General features: G+C 36.7%; 1 protein-coding gene across 2 annotated transcripts in view; it reads right to left on the reverse strand.

Moving 5' to 3' along the window:
• Positions 1 to 1,857: 1,857 nt before the first annotated feature.
• COG6 (component of oligomeric golgi complex 6) overlaps positions 1,858 to 23,187 on the reverse strand; it is a 55,267-nt gene continuing 33,937 nt past the window's right edge. For both annotated transcript variants that reach the window (XM_084226453.1, XM_084226454.1), the window contains exons 14-19: positions 14,388 to 14,519; positions 13,671 to 13,838; positions 11,612 to 11,719; positions 10,270 to 10,323; positions 7,754 to 7,833; positions 1,858 to 4,204 (exon numbers count right to left, since the gene is read on the reverse strand). In XM_084226453.1, coding sequence (XP_084082579.1) covers positions 4,057 to 4,204; positions 7,754 to 7,833; positions 10,270 to 10,323; positions 11,612 to 11,719; positions 13,671 to 13,838; positions 14,388 to 14,519 — 690 coding nt within the window. In that variant the 3' untranslated portion in view covers positions 1,858 to 4,056. The remainder of the gene's footprint in view (positions 4,205 to 7,753; positions 7,834 to 10,269; positions 10,324 to 11,611; positions 11,720 to 13,670; positions 13,839 to 14,387; positions 14,520 to 23,187) is intronic.

Raw genomic sequence — 23,187 nt, forward strand, 5'->3', positions numbered from 1 at the left:
AAGAAACACATTTGCTCTGAGTTCAACTACTGCTTTGTATGCACTGGCTGACTCAAAGCATCTCATTTTACTCTAAATATTCAAGGGTTAGAATTTGTTGCTGGATTGGTTTGAAATAAAGTTTGCAAAGTTCTTAAGACTGGTGGGGAAAAGATGTAGCAGTTCTGCAAATCTTAAACAAGTAAATTCAATATGTGAGTTGAATATACAATTTTTGAAAATCCTCTGAACTTCTCAAATATAACATCAATTTAACATCCATTTGCAGCATCTAACCCTAGCCAGGCTGTTTTGGATGGGTGTTCTCATCATAAGCAAATGTCTCTTTTCGCACATTTTCCCTCAGAAGCAGGTGGCAGTGGATTTCAAATAAATCCACACCCATGTCTGTGTTCCTTTCTGGAGGGTGTGTTTTGTTCATGGAAATATGTCTAACCTCTTTGTTTAATTTTCAAAATTTTATAAGAGTCCCACCCCCTGGGTTGCCCACAAAGTGATTCAGCAAGCCAAGCAAAGGGATCAAAGAACAGATACATTTTTTTAAGTGAACGGAAAAGTTTAGCAGCTCCAAAAGTATTTTCCCTCAACACATATTTCAAAACATTAATAAAAATAATTACATCTGAGTCTAACAGACAAAATGCAGGGCTAGAGTCATAAATTTTAGAGAACAGGGAGGAGCACTCTGAAATGCTGCAAAACAAATAGATTCTTACCTCTCCAAACCTCTGCAAAATTCTCTTTTCCTGTAATAGAAAATAAAAAAAATCACCATGGCTGGGCTGCTGCTTGCTTGCTGTAATTAAAACAACTTTAATATTGTATTTCCTCAGTGGTGTGCACATTTATAAAGCAGGAGGGAGGAAATTGTACACGTAGGAGTGAACACATAGGAACTGCCACCAGCACAGACCAATCACCTTGGGTCCAACCTAAGCCCAACTCTTCATCTTGATGCTCCCTGGATACTCTGCGGGTGCTAAAGTCCTGGGAATCTGATTCTTTCTTCAGGGGCTCACGTATTGGAATCAAAGATAAAGCCCTGATGAAATAAATGGAAGAAGATCCAGACCCTAGAGGTCTCAGAGACCCCTTATGTACCACAGGGCCACACTCCTCCTTGCTTATTTCATCTCCTGTCTCCCATATTTTGTGATTTATGCACAGCTGCTGAACTCAAAAGAGAAGAAACAGACCTGCCCCATCTCATACTACACAACAGTCAGAGGGCTGGGTGCTCGCCAGGAAGATGGGATATATTGATTCCAAACTCCTTTGGCCCAGAACCCAGCTCTCCCACTTCCCAGGAAAGTGCTCTTTGTACCAGACAACACATCTGTTCTCAGAACGGGGCTGTCAGGGTGTCACAGGCAGGAGTGCTGCCTGCTGTGGGCAGTGTGCAAACCCCTCTCTTTTCCCACCTTCCCCTGTCACGGCCCAGCACAAAGCGGGGAGTTGCTGTCTCCAGGAAAAGCCACATCCCTCCAGGAAAAGTGATAAGGACCAACAGCAGAAGGGCTGACTGACTCAGCTCAGCCAGGGGAGCATCTCTTCAGGCATGGGATGCTCAAGTCAGAGCTGCAGTAACTGGTCTGACAACAGGCCAGGCACCAACACCCAGAGTGATTGCATTTACTGCAATCCTTAACGGATCCTCTAGCTGATCACAGGACTGCAGCTTCCTAGGGTGGAAATCCTGGGAATTTGTAAAATAAAAAGGTCAGAAATGCCAAGATGGAAAAGGCAGGTCAAAATCTAATCACATTTTCCTTCCTACTCATAGGAAGACAAGCAAGAGAAAGTAAAAACATGGAAGACAGAGTCAGTAAGTCAAATATTTTTATTTATGTCCTTTCTTATTTGTGACCATTGGTCATTAATTGCACAGACCAAAATTAGCGTTTGACTTTAATTTTCCTAAACTACAACTTTTAAAGCTTTTGCATTTTTATCAAGAGAAGACAAAATAATGAGTAAGTCTCTACATGGAATCAAAGATAGGAAGCAACGTGTTACTAATCCTCATGCAAGCTACTGATTTTGGGAGACTGAGCTTGAGTGTTATTTCAGGAAAAAGTTCACTCTTATGAGGATGCTCATCTCAAGCTAATTTATAGTCCTTTCACAACTGATGCAATTTTCATATATTAGATAATAATTACAGGCGTATTAAGCAATATTAACATTATTAAACAACAATGAACAGCCGCCTGAAGGTATAATATGGCAATGCAAAATCTCAGTAATAAAGAGACTTACCTGGTAATTTTCCATTAGAGCTTTTCTAAGCTTCTGGAATTTTTTGTTTTACAGGTCTAGAGATTTTGAACAGAGTAAATCTAACATTCATATTTACAGAAAGATTTACGCCTGGCCCAAGAACTCCAGGGACACTTACACTTTCTATACCAACAAATTACTCCCATTTGGAAAAGGAGCTATTGCTTTATTGTGGCATTACCACAGAAGCTGCTTTCTGAGCACACTGAATGCATTTTGTGCAATGAGTCTTCCAAGAGGCTAAAATGTATTGCTGCTCTTTATGTCTTGCTCTTTTGCAAGCATACCCTAAGCTGCAGACTTGGCTGCCACTAAGTATGTATTTTATATGTGGACTATTACTACTAATAAAAGTAAAATAAGTTATTCAATATGAATGACTGCTCCTCTCCCCCTTGATGTACATAAAATAAGCAACATATAATATGAGACTAAACTCAGGTGACTGTAATAACTCTGTGGTACTCCTACAGTAACAAAGAGAAGAAAAAGTGAAATGCTTCCAGCAAAACAGTTCGCTTAAATTATCCTTTAAAAACGAACAAAAAAACCAGTCACAAATCCATTTTACTAACTTTTTGTTTCCTGAAGGTTTCTCTTTAACAATACTTTCCTAAAAAATAACTATGTTTAAGGAATTTGCAGATAATTATCACAACACCCAAAGGAGAACAAATATCCTACTTACTTATTGTCCTCTTTTCCTGAAAGCAGAAGTCCACTACATCGTAACTCTGTAATATCATAGGGAAGCTTCAGCTTGCACCAAAGGAGGACGGAAATGAAAGCTTCACTTACGGCTTTCTACGCATCAGGCTGGGACATCTACTCACCCCAGCTCTCCCAGATAAATCCCAAGTCATGCAGACCATGAAAATCTCGTGGTGGATTATGAACTGAGTAAATACTTGTACTAGAGCAGATGGACTTTCTCCATACATAAAAACAAACAAAACAAAAATCATGTACACGTGAGGGAGGAATGGCCATACTGCTGTGCAAACCACTTTCCTAACCTACAATGTTACTGGTCCCAGCCTTAGGAGATCGGCATGTTTCAACTGATACAAGGATTCTTACTGAAAACAATTGCACTAAACCAAAATTCTTCCAGTAAAACAGAATTATAAAAATAATTTAAAGCATTAACTTCCAGGTTATGTACAAGCGTGTAGTTCAAACATTTCTTTTCCTGACAGAAAACACCAGATAATATATTGCAAAAAAACCACACAAGTTTTGCCTCAAAGATTTTATCAACAGGATTTGCAAAAGAGTATCAAGTACTCTGAAATGATTTATGAACTGCAAAGTGATGTATGAGTCATTCAAAGTGTATCAGTTGTATTAAAATTTCAGTTATCGGTGTTTACTGATGACAGGCTGAGAAAAAGAGTGAGAGGACAGACAATAGAGAAAATAAAAATATTTGTGAGGTCATAACAGACACTGGTTAAACCTGTAGTTGAAAGGATTATGTACAGCAAGGAAAAAAGCTTTTCTCCTTTTTCAAAGAGATTGCACATTGTCAAGGTCCACTTCCATCAGAGAAATACATTAAAATAATTTTCAATCTATATTCTATTTTCTGGCCTATTGAAAGTATTCAAAGACACAGGAAAGACTAGACTTCTGCCAAGCAGATTAAAGAAAACTGCATTCCTACATATTTTAACTATACAGTTACACATCCAAATTCAAAGCAGAAAAATAATTCAATGCAAATACTCAAGAAATACAGAATTATGGATTCTGATTAATTTGGGGGACACAAGACTATGAAAGGAGTGCCTGAACTTGATGAGGAGATCTGTGTAGGATGGTTTCTGGATCCTTGTATTCATTTGAAGGATCCATCACAGCTGCATATAACTCACTGTAAGCTCTGCAGACGAGTTCTGTTGACTGTTTTATTATCTGCTCTCTAAAAACCAAAACAAAATAACATAATTTGCAACTTGTAGGGAATATAACTTTACTACAAATAAGGAATTAAAGATACACATTAAAAATAAACATTAAAAATTAAAAATAGAGGGCTCTTTCTCTCATTGTATCATACACAAATAAACTCACATACATGACCTGATAACCAAGACAGGAGTTCTTTATTTCTACAGTTGAGCAAAAGCTAATAGAAGGATTTAATTTGCATACATCAGTTTCCCACCTGCACTTCCCTGTATCTTTTAAAAGACTGATAAACTTTGTGATCTATCTTCTACCTCCAGTGGCTTCTCACTATGTTTGTAAATGCACACTTTTTTTTCATCTACCAGCAAATATATTCTACTTGCTTTATTGTGATAGCAAGATGCCATTATGATTCCATAATCAGACAGAAACTAGCAACAGTGGTCAGAGATTTAAAATACAACCTTTTACAGACAATGCTATGAAGTCTGAATCCTTCCTATTTTTTCTGGAGATAAGCAAGTAACAATGCAGAGACTGAATGCTAAATTTAACTGGAAAGTTTAGTGTTTTTTAAAGACAACCTAATAATTTTATTTTACATTGCCTAACAGTTGCCTATTTGAATCAGTTTACTTTAATCATCATGGTGATGGTGCTTACAGTAGCAGATGAATTTTTACCTATTAGGAACAGCAGTTGCAACTATTTTACAGCCAAACCTATGCAATGGGAACTCCAGCAGAAGCTGAAGAAACCAAGGTAACCACAGATTCAGCCCTGCTGTAATATGCAGCAGAGAAACAAAGACAACAAAACTGCATCCACTAAAATCAGGGCTGAATTCACAGAATGTTGGGAATTGACAAGCTAAAAGAAATTTCAAAGATCAAGTACAAAAATCTTAGTCTTTACAGAAAACATTAAGGAACAGAAGCTATGACAAAGCAGATTAGAAGATCAAACCTGCATTTTATTCTGACACACAGTATCCAGTTTTTTATATAAAGCCTCAACTGCCAGTACTACTAGGTCATTAGAACACCTGAAAAATAGACTGTCCTTACTATAGCAAATTCAAACCCACTATTATAATGGAAATATATTCAGGGTGTTCAGGTAAAACAACTGTCTCTGACCTCGGCTTGGGATCACTAAGGTACTGTAACATGACAATCTTTTATGAAAGCATCGCACACTGAATTTGTGTAGAATTAATGCACCAAATGAAAAAATAAAAAAGTTTGTTAAAATATTCAGAGAACAGAACAGAATCACATGTGTTGTTCAATCAAATAATGTCAGTGTCATTAATCAGTACATTAGGATTTCAGTTGCCATAACAACGTGATACATTTATTACTAACACAAATGGCAGCACTTGCTAAAAATAGTAATTCCAGCATTCAGTTTCTGTGATCCAACACGAATGAAAAGAGCTTTTCAAGACCAACAACCATATGAATACATAGCTTAAGGCTTTTTAAATGAGTGAAGGAATTTGAAAGACAAGAGCATGCACTGGTAATGTTGGAAGGAATGTTCTTCACAGTTGCAAAGCTTCAATGATATTGCCCATGAGTATATAACACGCTGGTCCCTCAACAAAGCATGTGGTCTGATTCTGAGAAGCAAAGCCCTCATATGTTACAGATCTCCATTATCTGATTTCAGGAAAAATGTCTTCAAAATTGAAAATTTCAACTACTATAGCGAGGGATTAAAATTATAGCACTGGTTAAATGTTTTGCTTGAATTTTGAGAAAAATCAGAATTTTCAAGGCTTATTTACTATCAAAAATATTGGCTATCAACACTGATTCTACAAGCATCTCTGGAAATGGGTATTTTAACTTCAGAAGGATTGTTTGTGTTTAAAGCTAGTTGTTTGAAGGCTAAGGGGCTGATTTATTTTTCTTTCATTCTGAGCAGAACTTGACCTATAGCACTGATTATAGCAGGTTAATAAACTTCTGCATGTTAGCTGAGTTGAAGCAGCTATAGCAATCGCCCTCACAAAAGGCTTCCCTCTTACCTCTCAACTGTCCACTGCTGCAAGATGATATGAATTCAGCTTAACATGCGGTGAGAGGTTTAAAAAGCTTATCAATGGGATAAGGCTAAGAGTGCCTACATAACCACTTTATCTTGGTTCCTCTGACAGAAGGATTGATTAAGTTCAAGTAATTTCACTGTGCCAGAATCATTATGATAGCATAGAGTCTACCTCTTAAAATTGCCTCTGTGTTAGCAATGAAAAGTTGAGGCTTTCAAAATACATTTACTGTCATTACTATTTTTAAATAGACCTACATTTAAGAAAATATATCAAGAGCTAAAATACAGGTTTAATGCCCTGACACTGAGCAGCAGAAACTGTGGCGTTTCAATGACATTACTGGTCAAGCTGCCCTGTTTGATCTGTACAGAGAGTAGAGCTCTCCCACAACAGGGTCAGCTCTGCCAGCTAAGTGGTGGGAATGGTAAATCTGGCAGAGACACTCAATACCAGCTGAAAACCACCAGCATTCCCTGTGGCCTGCCATGCTTCACCTGTATGGTGTGACACTGGAAATCTTTGGATGAGGAGAACCTGAGCAATGCAGCACGACAACCTGAGAGCTGGACTAGCTGATCATTGTAGATCCTTTCCAAACAAACTGTTCTATTCAATTCCCAACAATAATTATTTTTCCCTTGAAGCATCCTTTTTTAATTGCAAGATGCTGTAATACAACCCCACTGAGGACAAGCACTAGCAATGAAACTCCAAATATTGTTGGATTATGTAAAATGTGATGTACTTGTCTCAGTTTCTGGTATATTCAGTTACCTTCATTCTTCACAAAGTGTGAAAAATAATGTCAAGGAAAGTTTTTGATCAGTGTAACATATAATTCTCCGAGTTTAAGTACTACAGAAAGTCTTCATGTGGTTCACATTTAATTGGAAAGAAATTCGTGGCACTTTCCCTAGCCTTAGGGTTCAGTTATATTCAAAAAACAAGGTAAGAGATAAATAATAAAGTTCTTACTTCCATACTTCAAAGAAGATATCTCTAAAAAAAATACATTAGGTGAAAAGTAAAATAATCTCAGCAAAATATTCAATGAGACAGAATGCCAATATCCTACAGCAGAAGACAACAAAGGTGAAAATTCTAGAACTGACAAAGCAGTGGGGATAAAAGAAAACTTGGAGAATTATATATTTCACCTGTCTTTGGAAAGCTTACAAAATAGTTCTAAACCAATTTACAACTAAGGTGACAAAAAACTGCTGACACAGCAGAATATGTTCAAAATATAATTCATCTTGATGGTGTCTCTTAAATCAAAGGTAACTACTTCAGAAAGTTACAGAATTAGATACTCTTCACTGCTTGTTCAAAAAGAGGAGAGTCAGAACACGACTGAATTGTGACCTGAAGGACAATGCAAATATCATCACCACTGATAATTTGAATTCTCATCATGATTCACTAAAACCTAATCAAATTCATCTTTGTGATTGTGATCATTATTCAGGCATAACAGAAATTCAGAGGCAAGGTACTTACTTCACAGTGGCACTCAGAAGGAAATTCAGCTGGGACATTAACAGACTATCTGGAGCAGACAGATAGCGATCAAACTGAGCCTGCGAGAGGAGAATGTGGGATCAACATTGCTATGGGATCAACACCTTGCTATTACACAAAAATAGGTAAAGCCACAATTTCTGAAAACATCACTGATTACATTAAAAGACATAACTTAATTGTCCAAAACAAATTATTGACTTCAGTACTTCTGCCACCAAAATTTTGTTTCTGACTCTGAGGCATATGAATGGAAGACAAATAATGAGAATCCAGCTTCTATAATTATCCATCTAAGCTTCCTAAGCATCTGGTGCAGGTACTTATACCTCACTGAAGATCACACCAAGTCTATTCGATGCAGAGGGAATACAAGACAGCTTCAGAGACATCTACTGTCTACTCTGTCCAAATTAGACATGTTGCTTGATTCTTTTTGCATGTTTCTTTTTACTTTTTTGGCAGGGAGTCGCTGCTTATGCTGGGAAAAATAAAGAGCAAATCCTTCACTTCAGTCTTCTTGAACTGCTTCTAAGCTTACTTCTCTTTCTCACAGAATAAAGTGATAAGAAGAGCAGTGCTTTGATTCTAAGAAAAAACATTACTCCTGTCTTCAACAGGAGTTGAAGTCAAGCAGAAAAACTGTGGCTGCCCCATTCCTGGCAGTGTTCATGACCAGGATGGATGGGGTTTTGAGCAACCTGGTCTAGTGGAAAGTACTCCTGGTGCATGGCAGGAAGGCTGGAAGAAGATAGTCCCTAAGGTCTGTTCCAACCCAAACCATTCTGTGACTGTGTAGTCAAATGGGTGACTACTGAGAAGATGAAACCAGGTCTTCTCACAGGTAAAATCACAAGGAACACTGAACACATATTACACTAAGAAGCATTTTAATTAGATAGTAAGAGGAAAAATTGTTATCAGGAATGTCATGAAATATTGAACAGATTATCCAAAAAACCTGTATAATCTTCATCCTTGCAATTACACACTAAGACAAGGCCCTAAGTAAGTTTATCTAATGATGACAATCTTCCTGTTCATTCATTCATTGAATGAATATTCTCAAACTGGTAAATCCTAAAATTGATCCATCATACAAAACACAGACAAAAATGAGTAATGAGGTCACAGTTCTTACAAATTAATTTTTTTTGTTTTCTGTCCTTGTATGGAAAGCAAGGGAGCTTTTGCTGAGAGGGGTATGAACTTAACAAGCCCCACATTTGAAAGCATGTATGAACAACTTAAAAGGCTGGAACCTGGAAAACTTTCAAGCATAAATGGGAGGCAGTGAATCTGCCTGCAAGTACTCCTCCCCCGGTTTAAATTTTGAGAAGCCAATAGATTAGGCTGATAGATGGGATTTGTGTGGGTTTGATTTCAGCATACTGGGTTAAAATGTGTTCACAGAAGAAGCTGTTAAGTAATGAAAAAATAAAACAGCCGGATTCTTCCCTTAACTATTCAAGGGAAATTATTATGTATCACTACAATAACAGTGTTATTTATATATCATTTAAAGAGAAGGTCCCCAAGCTGCAGCCTTTAAATTCATTGTTAGTCTACAAGACCATGATAAATATAAGATATTTTAAATGCAAAATTCCTAAGTTTTAATAAGAATGCATGCTGATCTGAGTAAACCACTGAGTGCTCTGTGCCAGAGCTCTGTTCATCCAACCAGCTTGGAAATTGCTGATTTAAATCCTGAACAGAAATAAATGGGTTATGCTATCATAGCTGGGATGCAAGCAACAAGTTTTTTAAAAAACCTTTTTAAATCTCCTTTGTTTCCATGGGTGTGTGCATACACTGCTGTATGAGCAGGCCTTTACTGTTAAACTTTTAGAATAAAGCTAAACCTGGCTAAGCTAGAAGAGTGAGAGATTATACATTATTGCCTACTGAACTGTGGTACTGCTATCTCTATGCAAAATAGCCTTCACACACTCTAAGAAAAAATACCAGCTGATAATTTGCTTTAAAATATATTGTAGCTTTCAACTTAAAAAACCCATAACTGTGACATATACCCAGAATCTAACTTCTGAGTAAAGCTGAATTATTTGCATAAAATCAAAGCCTTAGGACTAAGATTATAAACGATAGCAGAACCTATATTTCAAAGCATAGAGGCAAAAAAAGAAACTTTGGTGATTAAAACTAATTAGAGCTAAGTATTTGCTTTTAGCAATTTAAGATGACTCATGGGACAGCATTCTTCTAAGTAAAGAACTGCTTCTCAAGGCTTAGAAAATAATATTCTACTACTACCTCTTCAGAAATAATCTATGTATTTATTACTTCAAGTGGTCAAATTACTACAAATGAAGAAAGTATTCCTAGACATGCAATTCATCTATTCTTAAAGAGTAGGACTGACTAGATGAATATCTTCTACTACAGATGAATATCTTCTAATCACACAATTAAAAGTATTCTTTACCATGTCACAGCATCACCACCATAATATGAAAGTTAGAAATGCTTACCATTGCAACCTTCAGGGACACGGAATCCATACTTGACAAATTTGAAAGAGGACCCTAAGAATCCATAAGCAAACAAGGAGATAAAAAAGGTCATACTGGCATATAGAAAAAGATAAATAATAAAGTCCACAATTGGTTCAGTAGTTAATTTTTATTTGGTCCTGCTACAGGATCTTGAATGTTTGGAAACTATCACCATTTCAGTACTGAAATGCTGTTAACAGCTCATTTGTATTCTACCGCTCCCCAAAGTTAAAAGCTGAGAATACGGAATTCTCAGTATGTCCTTTCAAAACCTTTTCTTCCTTCTTCACCATTAAATAAAGCCAAAAATAGCCTTTCACAAGGTCTAGAATTAAAACTGAACGGCAAACTGGCTACATCCCCTCGGTAATCTGGACTTGAAAGACAACAACTTTGCTCTATCTGTTCTTGGACCATGAAGAATTCAGACCGGCTTCCCAGTAAACCTTCTGTGCTGGTATGGCAGTACAATGCACAAATGCTGCTTTACCCCCTAGCAAATACTGCGACATCACCACCTCTGCAGCCAGGCAGCTGTACAGAGAGAATAGAAAATTGCTACATCCCATTAACAACCTGCCCTAGTCAACTTGGAATTGGTTTTAAAACAGGAGCTAGACTCGTGAATAGAAAACCAAGTTGAGTCATTAATCAGATTATTTATACATTTATTTATTCATCTTTATACATAAAAATCTGTTGAGTTTAGGCACTTTATGCAAAATTATTAGCTGAAGAAACAACATAAAGCTTTCCAACAGAGTTCTGCTTTCTCCAGAAAACACCATTTTTTAATTTTACAAAAGATCACAAAAGGACATAAGCACAGCTGAAGGGAAGAAGGGCTGTATTAACACCTACCACACTGCAACTGTGCTTCACAAGAAAGGCAGAGCGTGAGCTCTGAATTCCAGTTTTCAGCTCCTCTAAGAAATCTCAAGTTTTCACTTTGAGAATCTCACTGTCTTGGTACTAGAATAGCTACAGCAACAAATAAAGGCGAAAGAAGAAACTATTTCAAACTACTACTAAACTCATCTGCCAGTTTTCCACAGGAAAAAAACCCAGCAATTACCAAATGCTTGCAGCTATCTATGGACTCCATGTGTGGTGCTACAGGAAGCAATGAAGAAGCTGAATGCTGCTTACATACACAAGTCTCAAAAGTCCTAGGTGCCACTGGAGTGCTGTTATTCAGATTCAGACTGAACAACCTTTGCTTTCAGAGGAAGGTCAATTTGTAAAAACATTAGCGCCAAAATTCTACTAGTTGGCAAGTGTGTGGTACCCCCTCAACAAGTATATTCTGTAAGCTCACCTGCTCTGGTTTGTGCTGCTGCAGAGCGTTATAAATGTAACTCAGACCAGCTCTTGTTAGCACGTAGGAAGCTTGCTCATTTATGAGTGTATCTAAATGAGCTTCAATCTGAAATGTTAAGCATAAGGTATTTATAAAGAGTGTGTGAGAATATTAAATGCAACAAGTTCTGGGGTTAAAACATCTAGAAACACAAATAAGAAGAAAAAAATACACAAATAAGGAGAGTGATCAACAAACAAGGAAATACTACAAATACATACAGGGTAATTATTTTATCCACTTAACATCTTTCATATTACAAGCAACCAATAATAAAACTGCAGAGAATTCTTTAATGTCTGACTAATAAAAGAACCTATTTTTTTTTGTATTTGTAAATATAACGCCACCAAAACTGAAGATTGTAGCCTTCATCTTAAAAATTCCTGTATAATTTTATTTTGCTATAATTCTTTGAAAGTATGTGATAAAAACCATTCCATTCTTATTGAAAATACTGACAATAACATGGCAGTTTTACAATAAACAAGAAACGGTCTTTCGTAAAGAAAATAAAACTGAAACTAAATCATACTCAGAATTGATTTTAAATTCAATACAGATAAACTTGTATTTGAAAAAAGTCAACGGAAAGAACAGTAGACAATGAAATTACAGTTATCTGCTTTGTTTTAATTATCTTTACATGAAAAAACTTGTAAGAGTATTTTACATTCTTAATATAACCTTTACTTTGCAGGAAAACCTAATGTCTAAATCCAGTCACAGCAGCAGCAATCATTTTTCAGTCTGAACAGTCTCAGAAAGACATTCGGGTATATATACATTATTACTTCATTTTTACAGATAACTACCCCACAAACTTTTCTTCCAATCCTAAAGAAAAAAAAAATTATTATATATTAAAGTCTAGTAAAATGTAAGACTCTTTTGTCTGATACTTAAGAGTTCACCTTTTTACTTCCTAAAATTGTATAGAAGAATACACTTTCCTTTTTAAATCAGAAAGGAAATCTTAATATTTCAATTTGTAGTTTTTAACGTTTTTAGTGAGTTCTTGTTCTATGAAAAATGTTTCTTCTATTAAATATGCCATTCTAACTCCACTTGAATAACCTACTTATGTATAATCTTAAAAGATTTTTTTCATTCTGTTCCTGTATTTGTAAAATGTTTGAAGAAAGTAAATGGTATTAAATGTGTAAGCTTCAGCTCTACTGCTTTTCTGAAGAATAAATCAATTGCAACATTTACTGTGAAAGGAATTCTGATAAAAGAAATTAGAAATACCCGGCCAGTTTGGTGAGGTTGTCTGTTTGCTTGTTTCAGGGCTAAAAGGTGCTAGAAATTCTGATTAGGATTAGAAAGTGAAAAATGGCTCTCAGCCAATCCCTGCTGATCCCTTCAAATAAGAATTTGTGACTTTTCTCAAGGCCCCCAGCTCCAAAGGCTCTCCTGAGATAAATTGTAGACATATTCATGTAGCAAAATATAAATGGGCAGTGGCCAAGTATTTTAAGTCAACCGTTTCTAAATTTTGACTTCCATTACAAAACCGTGCCCCGTATGAACTACTATCCCAGGATGTGAGGGGAAACCAAACAAATGAGAAAAGAGAGGCAGAAAGCAGGACTGAAGCAGTAACTTCAGCTACACAATATACTAGTACAAAAGAGATGATGATCTAACAGTAGGTGATCTAACTGTATGATGGAATATAGTCAGCCATTTGGCTGAGATTTCAATTTCCATTTGCTTCTTCTCATACAGTTTGCAGAAAAATATTAGAATGATTATGATAATGAAAATGTTCACTGGTCTGGGTTTATCTGCAACTAAACCAAACAAACCCAAATCTTGTACTAATTTTTTGTCTGTTTAAAATGAAAGATGCTATCTGCTCATGGTCTCTGATAAGAAGCCCTCTTAGCCCATTTCCCTGATTTTGATAATGTTGGCTTTGGGTTGATTTAAAGATAAATATGTTCACAGCACAACTTACAGTGTGCAAAAATCAGTAATAAATTAATTTTCTCATGGGGGTGCTAAAGCTTACCTGAAACTGCAACATCTCTAGACGTTTGTCAGTGAATTCAAAGAGAGCCAGAGTAGTCTTCATCATGTAAAGTGAATTTACCATGTAGGTTGCCATATCAGCTGTGCCCAAATTACTAGCAGACATAGTACACATCTGTAACAATGGATCTAGTACACAAGACAGAACCTAAAATAGCAAACACACAGAAAAGAGGGAGGGGAGGGAGGAAATCATGTCACACGAGGCTTCTAACCTCATTCTGTCTCTATCACGTATTTATTCCCCTAAGCAGAATAAAGAGGAATGAAAGTTTCCAACTGTGAAAGCAGTTTTCTACTGGATTTGTCAGCAGGTGATCACCTACCACAGTGATGTGAAAAGTATAAAAACCTGACAAGAACAGATTCCAGCCTAGCAGGAGGAAGAATAACCCAGATTAGATAATTGGTAATTGTGCAATCTTGAGGGTGTATTTACTTAATGGAGTAGTAATTGGATAACTGAATTTAGATACTGTGTTAAGAGTAGCACTCCATACTCAACTGTAATTATCCATATTGTTAGTCACCCTGTTATGCACATTACAAACTCTGGTTTGACAGGGAGCTCCAAAATGGGACCAGACAAAAAGATTAATGATCCATCTACCTTTGTGCACTGAAGCTAATTTACACATTCTGTTTTTGCCCCTCTCCCTCCTCTTCACACACACAAAGCAGTCAAACATTCTTGTACCTGCACAAAGTCAGCCTGACGGGCATCCAGTGGAATAACGGACGAGCCATGAGATGCCAGAACCTCCCGGAGCAAGTTAAGTGTCTGATTTAGAGCAGAGCTTGGGCCAAGATCAGGAGGTGGGAGCTCAACCTGAAGAACAAGATTATCTGTTTGTGGGGACTTTTATAAATCTCATTTACAGCAAATACCATCCAGCTGTCAGCACAAATGCAATGAGCTAATAACAAAATTACGTATGGGCATACAAAGAAGAGCTTTAATTTAACACTGGACAAATAACTGCCTGCAGCTTTCAGCATAACCATATAATTCAGTGCCAAAACAAGCAACACTGAATTTCTCATTTCATTCAGACTATACCTACTTTACCATATGGAGAAACCCAAACTCTACTGGTTTAGGCAGTGAAAAAAAGTACATTTACTAGATTAGGTACCAAAGAGTAGTCACCTTGTTGGCACCACTGAGCTCACTTTGAGCAGGACCTCCTGCAAACACTTCAGAATGTAGTGCAGGTAGAGCTCTGGGAGATGAGAGCCATGCTGCAGCAGTTCTTGACAAGACTGCACAGCTCCTGTGATGCTGAGCATGAGAGCTGCAGTCACAAATGCAACAGTCTCAATCCCCAGCAAGCTCATACCTTGTGTACTGCCATACACAAATGAACTGCATACAAGCCAATTCATGTACACCCACATGAACTGCAATGATTCTACACAAACTGAAATGCAGGCTTATGCAAAGGTAAGAAGCAGGTAATGCAGATGTTTGAAAAAATAAAGAAAGAAAGTTTGTGTATACTAGAGAAAAAAAATATACCTTCCAAGTCAGATTATGAAAATGGGAGCCCCTGAAATGGATTGAAACTCTATACTATTTTTAACCCAGGCTCATATACTATAGCCCTTTCTTTGAAACTGGGAAATACTCATTAAACACTTAACAAAACATTTGTAGAAAATCTAGCACCTCTTTTTCCCAACACACATTTCTTAGGTTCTACTCCAAACATAGCTGCATCTTTTTGTCTCCAATGCTGCCTCAAACTGGCTTCCTGCTGCCTCCAAACTCTTACTATCACCTCATTTCCTTCTGCCAACAATCCACTTCCCACCTTCCTCTGTTCTGCCCATGCAAGGGCAAACACAGATGAGGCTGGATCATGTGGGAGTAAGGAAACCCTCAGCAATACAGAGTAAGTAAAGGCTCAAAGGCATAATCACTCCAAAAGGAGGTAGGGAGAAGTAAGTTTGGCTGGGACTGGCCCATGTGAATCAGTCAGGGTATCTGGCCACAGCAGAGCAACGCAGCATGCATTTCTGCAGTGCTCTTAAGACTCCAGCTCTAAAGAAAAGGCAGCAGCTTTGGATGGGTCCAAGTCATGGGCAACATGTTCCATACCTTCCCAAATGAGAAATACTGACGGATGGCATAGTAATATGGATGCTTGCATCTTAAAAAAAAATAAAATCCAAGGGGCAGAGGCTGATGGCCAAAGAAACCAAGGAGAGCACAGCAAACATTTTTAGAGCAGAACATTACAGAGCCTTCTGGAAATGAATCAATATCTGATGAACATGTCAGCAAAGAAAGAAAAAAAACATCTCTCTCTTTGAAAGCAGGCCGAACTTTCACACTCTGTGCTCTGAAACATTTGAGATACCATACATGTGCCCACACTGTTACCAAGACAGATTTCATGAAAACTTTTTTCATCCTTCTGAATATAAAATGTTCCTCTACTCTCACTTTCCAAAAGAGAGTACACTGAACTCAAAGGACTAATGGAAAACTAAAACTAATAGGTTCAGAGAACAGTTGTTCAGCCCAAGCAAGCTTGAAAGCATGAAACAAAGATTCTAGCAATAAAGTAACAGTAAGAGGCACTTCAGAAAGAGGCACTTACTCAGTGCTGATCAGCAGTAAAGTTTACTGAAATTTACAGCACTGAATGAATGACTTTTTCTTTCTTCTTCTTATTATTAGGGCTGTTGATTGTGTCCTGAACACACCATTCTCAGACTTGAACTGGACTGTGTTCAGCAATATTTTGGCATTACTTTGAGACTAGAGTTTGATGGAGTTTTCACTTCCAACACACACAGATCATGGCAATTATAATTTCAGGCTGCTTTGCACAGAATTTTTGTCTCCTGAGGTAGCTAGTGCTCAGAAGCTCTTAAATTAGCTTAATCTTTCCCTTGGCTGTTTCTTTACAGTCCAGTGTCTTCTAGGTAAGAGCAAGGAACAACAAAATGGAAGAAGAAAATATGGCAAGGAAAAAAGATTTAGATCACTAGACTTTATTTGGGTTACCCTTAAATTCCTGACTACTGCAATAGAGACAATATTATCAGCAAGTGGAAAGAGAATCAAAGTAGTGCTATATTAATTTTGAAAATTTTAACTTTTGACAGATGAAGACAAAGTGAAGGCTTTTTTTTCAAAATCAAAAAAGAAAATTTAAAAACAGACACTTCAAATTTATACAGGAACCTACGGACTCCAACTCATGAGCATTAATCACTATTCTAATAAAAAAGTAATTGATGCCCTGAATGTTTTACAGGCACTAAGAGATCATTATATTTTATCCCATTTCCAGAAAAATACCTTTCAAATACATGCTGAGTTCTACTTTTGAAGTACCTCTTTCAGATGCCAGCTAGACAGCAGCTAACTAAAATATGATTAGGGAAGTTCTGCAGCAGCGAGTTCCACTGCCTTAAAACATACTCTAACACAGTATTAAGTCTTTAATTTGTTTTGACTACCAGTTCAGTCACACAGAAATGATGCCAAACAGCTCTTTAGGATTTCAAAACACCCAAGAAATTGTCCATTTTTAAAATCCAATATACAAAACTGAAATGAATTCTGAAATGGGTACTAAAAGTTGTACATAAGCTTTATCAAAAAAATTTCTATCTTCTTTTCTGCGTATTTATCAGTGGGGAACAGATACCAAGCCAGTAATCTTCCTCTAAACATATAACAGAGTAGGTTCCTCTGTCTATGAGAGCAAGTAGGATGTCTTATAGAATTTTACAAACAGCAAAGGAAAATACAGAAAAAAGAAAAGGCAGACTCAACAATCGAGAAGTGTGCATGTATTTTAATTGTTTCCTTTTCTCATTTACAGAAAAGGTCACATTTTTTAAAAAGGGCAAATTTTCTTCTGAAAATACTGCCCAGTTGATCAGAACTTTATATACTGCAATACTTTAACATCAGGAAGTTAACAGTTACAATGCTCACAAAGGGAATAGAGTACCTCCCACACAAGGAGAGGCTGTGTTCTGCCTGGAGAAGAGAAGGCTCAGGGGGGATGTTATAAATGTATATAAAGATGTGAAGTGAGGGATCAAGATGGAGCCGGACACTTCTCAGTGGTGTCCAGTAACAAGTCAAGAGGCAAAGGGCACAGATTAAGACACGGAAAAACAATTTTTTACTGTGAGGTTAGTCAAGCATTGGCGACAGCTGCACAGTGAGGTTTTAGAGTCTATCTTTTGTGATATTAAAACTTCAGCTACAAGTCCTGGGCAACCTGCTCTAGGTAACACTCTGTGTCATGAACAAGATGGCTGGACGAGATGGGTTCTAGTTTCCTGCTGAACTCATCCATTCTTTAATTCTGTGATACTACTACCAAATAAAACAAAATGGTAATTTAAACACAGAACTCCACAGAGAAATCCCTACTTACAAGTCTCAAATGGAAGGTTAGTGGCTTTTATAAGAGCCTAATCAGCTTTAAATACAGCCTTTTAAAAAAACCCCACTGGCTGGATCCAAAGCACTACAGAGGGGAACCTTGTAAAAATGTTATGAATTTTTCATGCTGTCAGTTAACACTGAGCAGCATCTACTGCACAGTCCATTCTCCTCAGCTGAGACAATATTCTGAGACCAGCACTCCAAGAAACCTGAGCGTGTGTCTTATCAGAGAAGCTGTTTTAAGATTTTCTGGTCCTATTAGGATCCTACAGAGGTCAACAAAGTAGAATGCCTAATGGCATGCTTTTCTCTTCAGCTATCAAGCTGGTCTTGGAAGAAAATATAACTAGGTTTTGCTTTGTTCTCATGGATCCATTTAAAAGCACAATAGCATTCAGACCACAACAATAATAATCAGTCTTATTCAATCTGCCCCACATTTGATTTCCCAGAAACCTAATAGGTTTCATTCTGGCAGGAATCAAATTATGAAGGACAAGTTTACAATTATTCCCATGCAACAGTTTAGTATCTCTCTCACTGACAAACTCAAAAGATAATGCAATCACAGCATTTAATTAGCATACATCTACTCTAAAAAGAACAGCATTAAGGAATAATAATCCCAAAACTTAATTTGGGATACTTTAATAGTCTTCTAACAGCTCAAATAGCAAATGACTGGAGTTTGGCACAATCTTCATTAGTGTCCTTATGATAATTCTCATTCCACTTTATTAAATGTTTGCAATTATTCTTTCTTTTAATAATTGTTCTGGAACACTAGTGAAACCAGAGGAAGGACATGTGGGCTTAAAAATTCCCACTCTCCCACTTTAACAGGTGGTCCAATAAAACATGCTGACATCAGTTGGTCTAACACACTTGTTAAAATGCCTCACCAATGGATTCATGATATTAAATAACTCCGATGCTGAGGGGACTGAAAGAACAGTCCATCCACCCCACTCCATTAGGTACTCTGAATGTTACTTCCACTTTCATTGGAACAGTTTCTGTCATTCTGGCGATTATTTTCATTCACTGTTTTCTCCTGGATTTATAATCATCTGTAAAGAGGTCATCTGTAATGGGCTGTTCTTAGAATCAGACAACGAGTAACACAAGCAGAATCCTGAATTCCTATACATTTGTTTTATAAGCACAGAGTGAAAAGGATCATGGAAAAGGATACATAAAGACTTTAATGATAATTCTCATCCACTTTACTAGCACTCTTGGTAGGCCCATTGCTGGGTGCAAAAAAGCTAAAAAGTAACAAATACACACACAGTTTTTTCAACATAAGGATACCAATACTGGTGAAAAAACATTCTAGTTCAACCAAGAACAAGAACAAATCAATTGCTATCAGAACTAGAAAGTACTGGCTAGAACGCCCAACACTGGCTCTGAAGGGTGGTAAGAGCCACTAAGGCAAAGGGAGAGACAGCGTCTCCAGTGAGCTGATGCACCAAACCTTCAGTAACACAGGAGGTGGCTGGTGATGCACAGCTTCTGTAGGATGTCAACAATGAGCTCTACAGCAGCCTGAGAATCTCAAAGCCGTGAATGGCATTTTAAACCCTAAAAAAAAAGCGGCTTTGCAAAAACTGTTACAAGCTTCATGACAGGTTTCAAGAAGTGTCGGAACCAAAGAGACTCCCTTGTATACTGCATTTCTTTGATAACAATGGACCTGTTTTCCAGCAGTCTGCTGAATATTTCTGTCACAGGGGTTTCAGCTCAAACAGAGCTACCTGAGAAGCCAGAATGAGGACACCATAAAAAAAGCTTTCTCAGAACAAACAGTTTGAAGTTGAGAGCTCCTGAGTATTTTATTTTCAGATTCCAACCAGGATGCTTGAGATTTTCTTATGTAATGAAAAAAAAGTTCATAGAAAAGTGCTTCTGGGCAAACCAGTAAGTATTCTGAAGTAACCAGGGATTTCCCTCTATCATTTACACCGACGGCTTGACAACCAAGAGAGAGAATCCTGATCTAAGACTGCCTAAAATCTTCCATACACCTCCACACTAGTGACACTCCTTATGTAATATGGGACTCTTCTCAAAAATAGATGTGAAGAGGAAGCTATTTTCTTGTCCTAGAAAGAACAGCCTGAAATCTCAGTTTCCCACTGTGCTTTAGAAATTAAATCCCAGGCAGATTGAAGACAATGCTCAACTCATGATAATCAATAATCTAGGGAATTAAATTGTCTGTGGCGATGAGGACATCCAATTACCATCCTGTCATTTGTCTGCATCCTAAGGCTGGGATCTTGAGGAGTTAGCATGTTTAATGAAACCTGCTTTGTCTAAAAAATGTTCCCAACTAGCTATACTTAAGTGAAAGATTTGCTTAAATCATATTCTGGTCTATCAACTACTAGATACAATATAGATATTAAAAAAGATAATTATCAGCAACAATAGATGACATTGAGGAAATACTATTGTTAAAATTGTCTACTTGACAGGCCATTCACTGCTTTCCAGTAACCTAAACAGAAGAGGCCCTTAAACTTATAGAAATAGAAGTATTTTTACTTTAGAACATTCCATTTGCATTTTAATGTATTTCCAAAATTATTCAAATTGTCTTAAGGATCATATTTTAATCAAAGTATTGGGCAATTGTTATTCTTTGAAACAGGCTTATCAGTGCCTTAAAATGCATAATCTAAACTGAAGTAAGAAACCACAATTTCCAGACTATTCAAGTGAAAAATAATATTCACTGGGAAAATTAGTAAATTCTCTAGCTGCACAACATGAACAGCAATGAAGCTTTTGTAACTGCCTATGTAAGCACAAAATGTCTATCTTCCAGGGGGTAATCTTCTCTGAAAATAAAAAAAAAAAAAAAATCTGGAAGCAATTGCATAGCATTCATAGCTGGCAAGAAGCTGGAAAAAGGCTGGGATGTGAAGAAAATCCTACTAATACATATACACAATTTTCGTCTGAATATGCATTAAAAAAACCATGGTAAAAAGCAACCTTCAGTTTCCTCAAAATGTAAAGGCATTGTGACATTCACTACTAAATTTACAAAGACAAATGAAAAGGCATAAAACCTGCTTATCTGTACACTAACACACAAAAAACTAAGTAATAAGAGAATTAAATTTATGATAAAAGAAACATCTTTATCACATGGAAACTAATGTTTCTCTAAGTGTAATCAGCCTATAAATTTCGTTTTTTTAATGAAGAAAAACTAATTTCAGTAATGAAGAGATAAGACATCATTCTATCAATTCAGTAATCCACTCACAAAGGGTAATAATATAAGGCACTACAGAGGACTATCAAAAACTCAGTTACAAGAACTCCACATTAGAACAGGAAGATTTCTTCTCAGACATAGGGTTACCTCACATTTAACTCCTGAAGCAGATTAATAAATACTCGTGGAAGCCTTTGTTACTCATATATCTATCAGTCCTTTAAATCTCTTTAAGCTTTTGACCTCAATTATATTCCGAGGAAAGATCTTCATAGGGCACATAGGCAATGTAATATTGTCGACATTTCAGATTTAATTTATAAATGTGTTTCTGAGAAAGAGCAATATTATGATCTTTTCCCATTACATGGTAGGCTTGGTATGCCATTCATTACTTGTAATAAAACACCACTGAAGGTGGCAGGGCAATCACTGCCTTCATTTAAGGCCAGTAAAAGCAAATTTGACTACTTTATAAAACAGTAACAGCATCTAGAATCAGTTACATCCAGACTGGGGGCTGAGGGAAGGGGAACTAAGAGGGCAAAGAGGAATGCACAACCATCCCACAGTGACAATACAAAGAACACACACTATTGATTACGGGATCATAATTCCCGTATCGTCCTTCTGAATTCTACACATTTCCAAACTGAGAACAGTGTATCACCCAAAACAAAACCTCACAGACTGTGAGTTACGTGAGTAGGAAAATCATGCTGGATCTTAATTAAGTATAAATGTAATACTCAACAGGATAAATAAATAAAAAGAGATGAATAAAGAGATGTTTTCAAGCCAAGAATATTTTTTTTCCTTAAGCGCTTTGTCAGCAAAGAGCAGTCATACATTTTTGCTACGGTCCATAACTGATTTCTTTTCATATAAGGAAAATTTACACAATTTTATTCTAGCTTACATATTAGGAAATAAAATGGTTTTTTGTAAATTCATGTTGTCCTTGTCTATTGCCTGTTTGAGGAACAGCTTTAGCTGAACCTTGAAGAAGCATTAATAGCAAAGGAACTACTATAGATATGATCCTGCATTCAAATGGAAATACCCAACAGCAACAATGCATTAAGAGGACTTTAGCAGTATGGCCTGTGGGTGGTAGCAGCTAAGAAGTAACCCAATGAACAAATGAAACCACTGAAAGGGGTCACTGGGATATCTGGGAGAGAAGAGGACAAACAACTGCTTCTTTGAGAAAGTCATTCCCCAGCTCCTGCAGAAGACGGGAAATTAGGACCAGATAGACGGTGCTGAATGAGAAAAATTGTTTGGAACCACAGAACAATACTGACAAAACTCAGAAAACCTGACTGAGTGGCCAGCAAATTACAAGTCTGCACAAAGAAGGGTTTCTGGAAAATGAAGCATTTTTTTCCATTTTTCTGTAGGTTAAATAATTTAGAAATGCATTTACAAATGTTACAGCAACGTTCATGTGGTAATACGACTTTTATAATAGACAGAAAAGTCCAAATTCTGTTTTTACTTAGCTTATCATTTTGGGACATACCTTGCAACTTCAAAAAAGGAATGATGCACAATTAACTACTGATCTGATGATGCATTAATACAAATTATACAGCTCAATCGCCTTACTTTGCTCTATTGCACTTAATAAAATTTCCTACTTTTGTTTCTTCTTGTAGATTTAAAAAAATATGTAAAATGTTCTGCAAAAGAATATTGTTAACCACAGGATTTTAAATGCATATCTGCAAAACCTCCACCATTATTAGAATTAAAATATAAACAGCAAGTTTGTAATGAAGTTCTATGACTAAAATATTGAAAATATAAAACTTCAACTTTAGGAAAAGCTGATATATA

The sequence above is a fragment of the Fringilla coelebs genome (genome assembly GCF_963513975.1).
Source record: "Fringilla coelebs genome assembly, chromosome: 2".
NCBI classification, from domain to species: domain Eukaryota; kingdom Metazoa; phylum Chordata; class Aves; order Passeriformes; family Fringillidae; genus Fringilla; species Fringilla coelebs.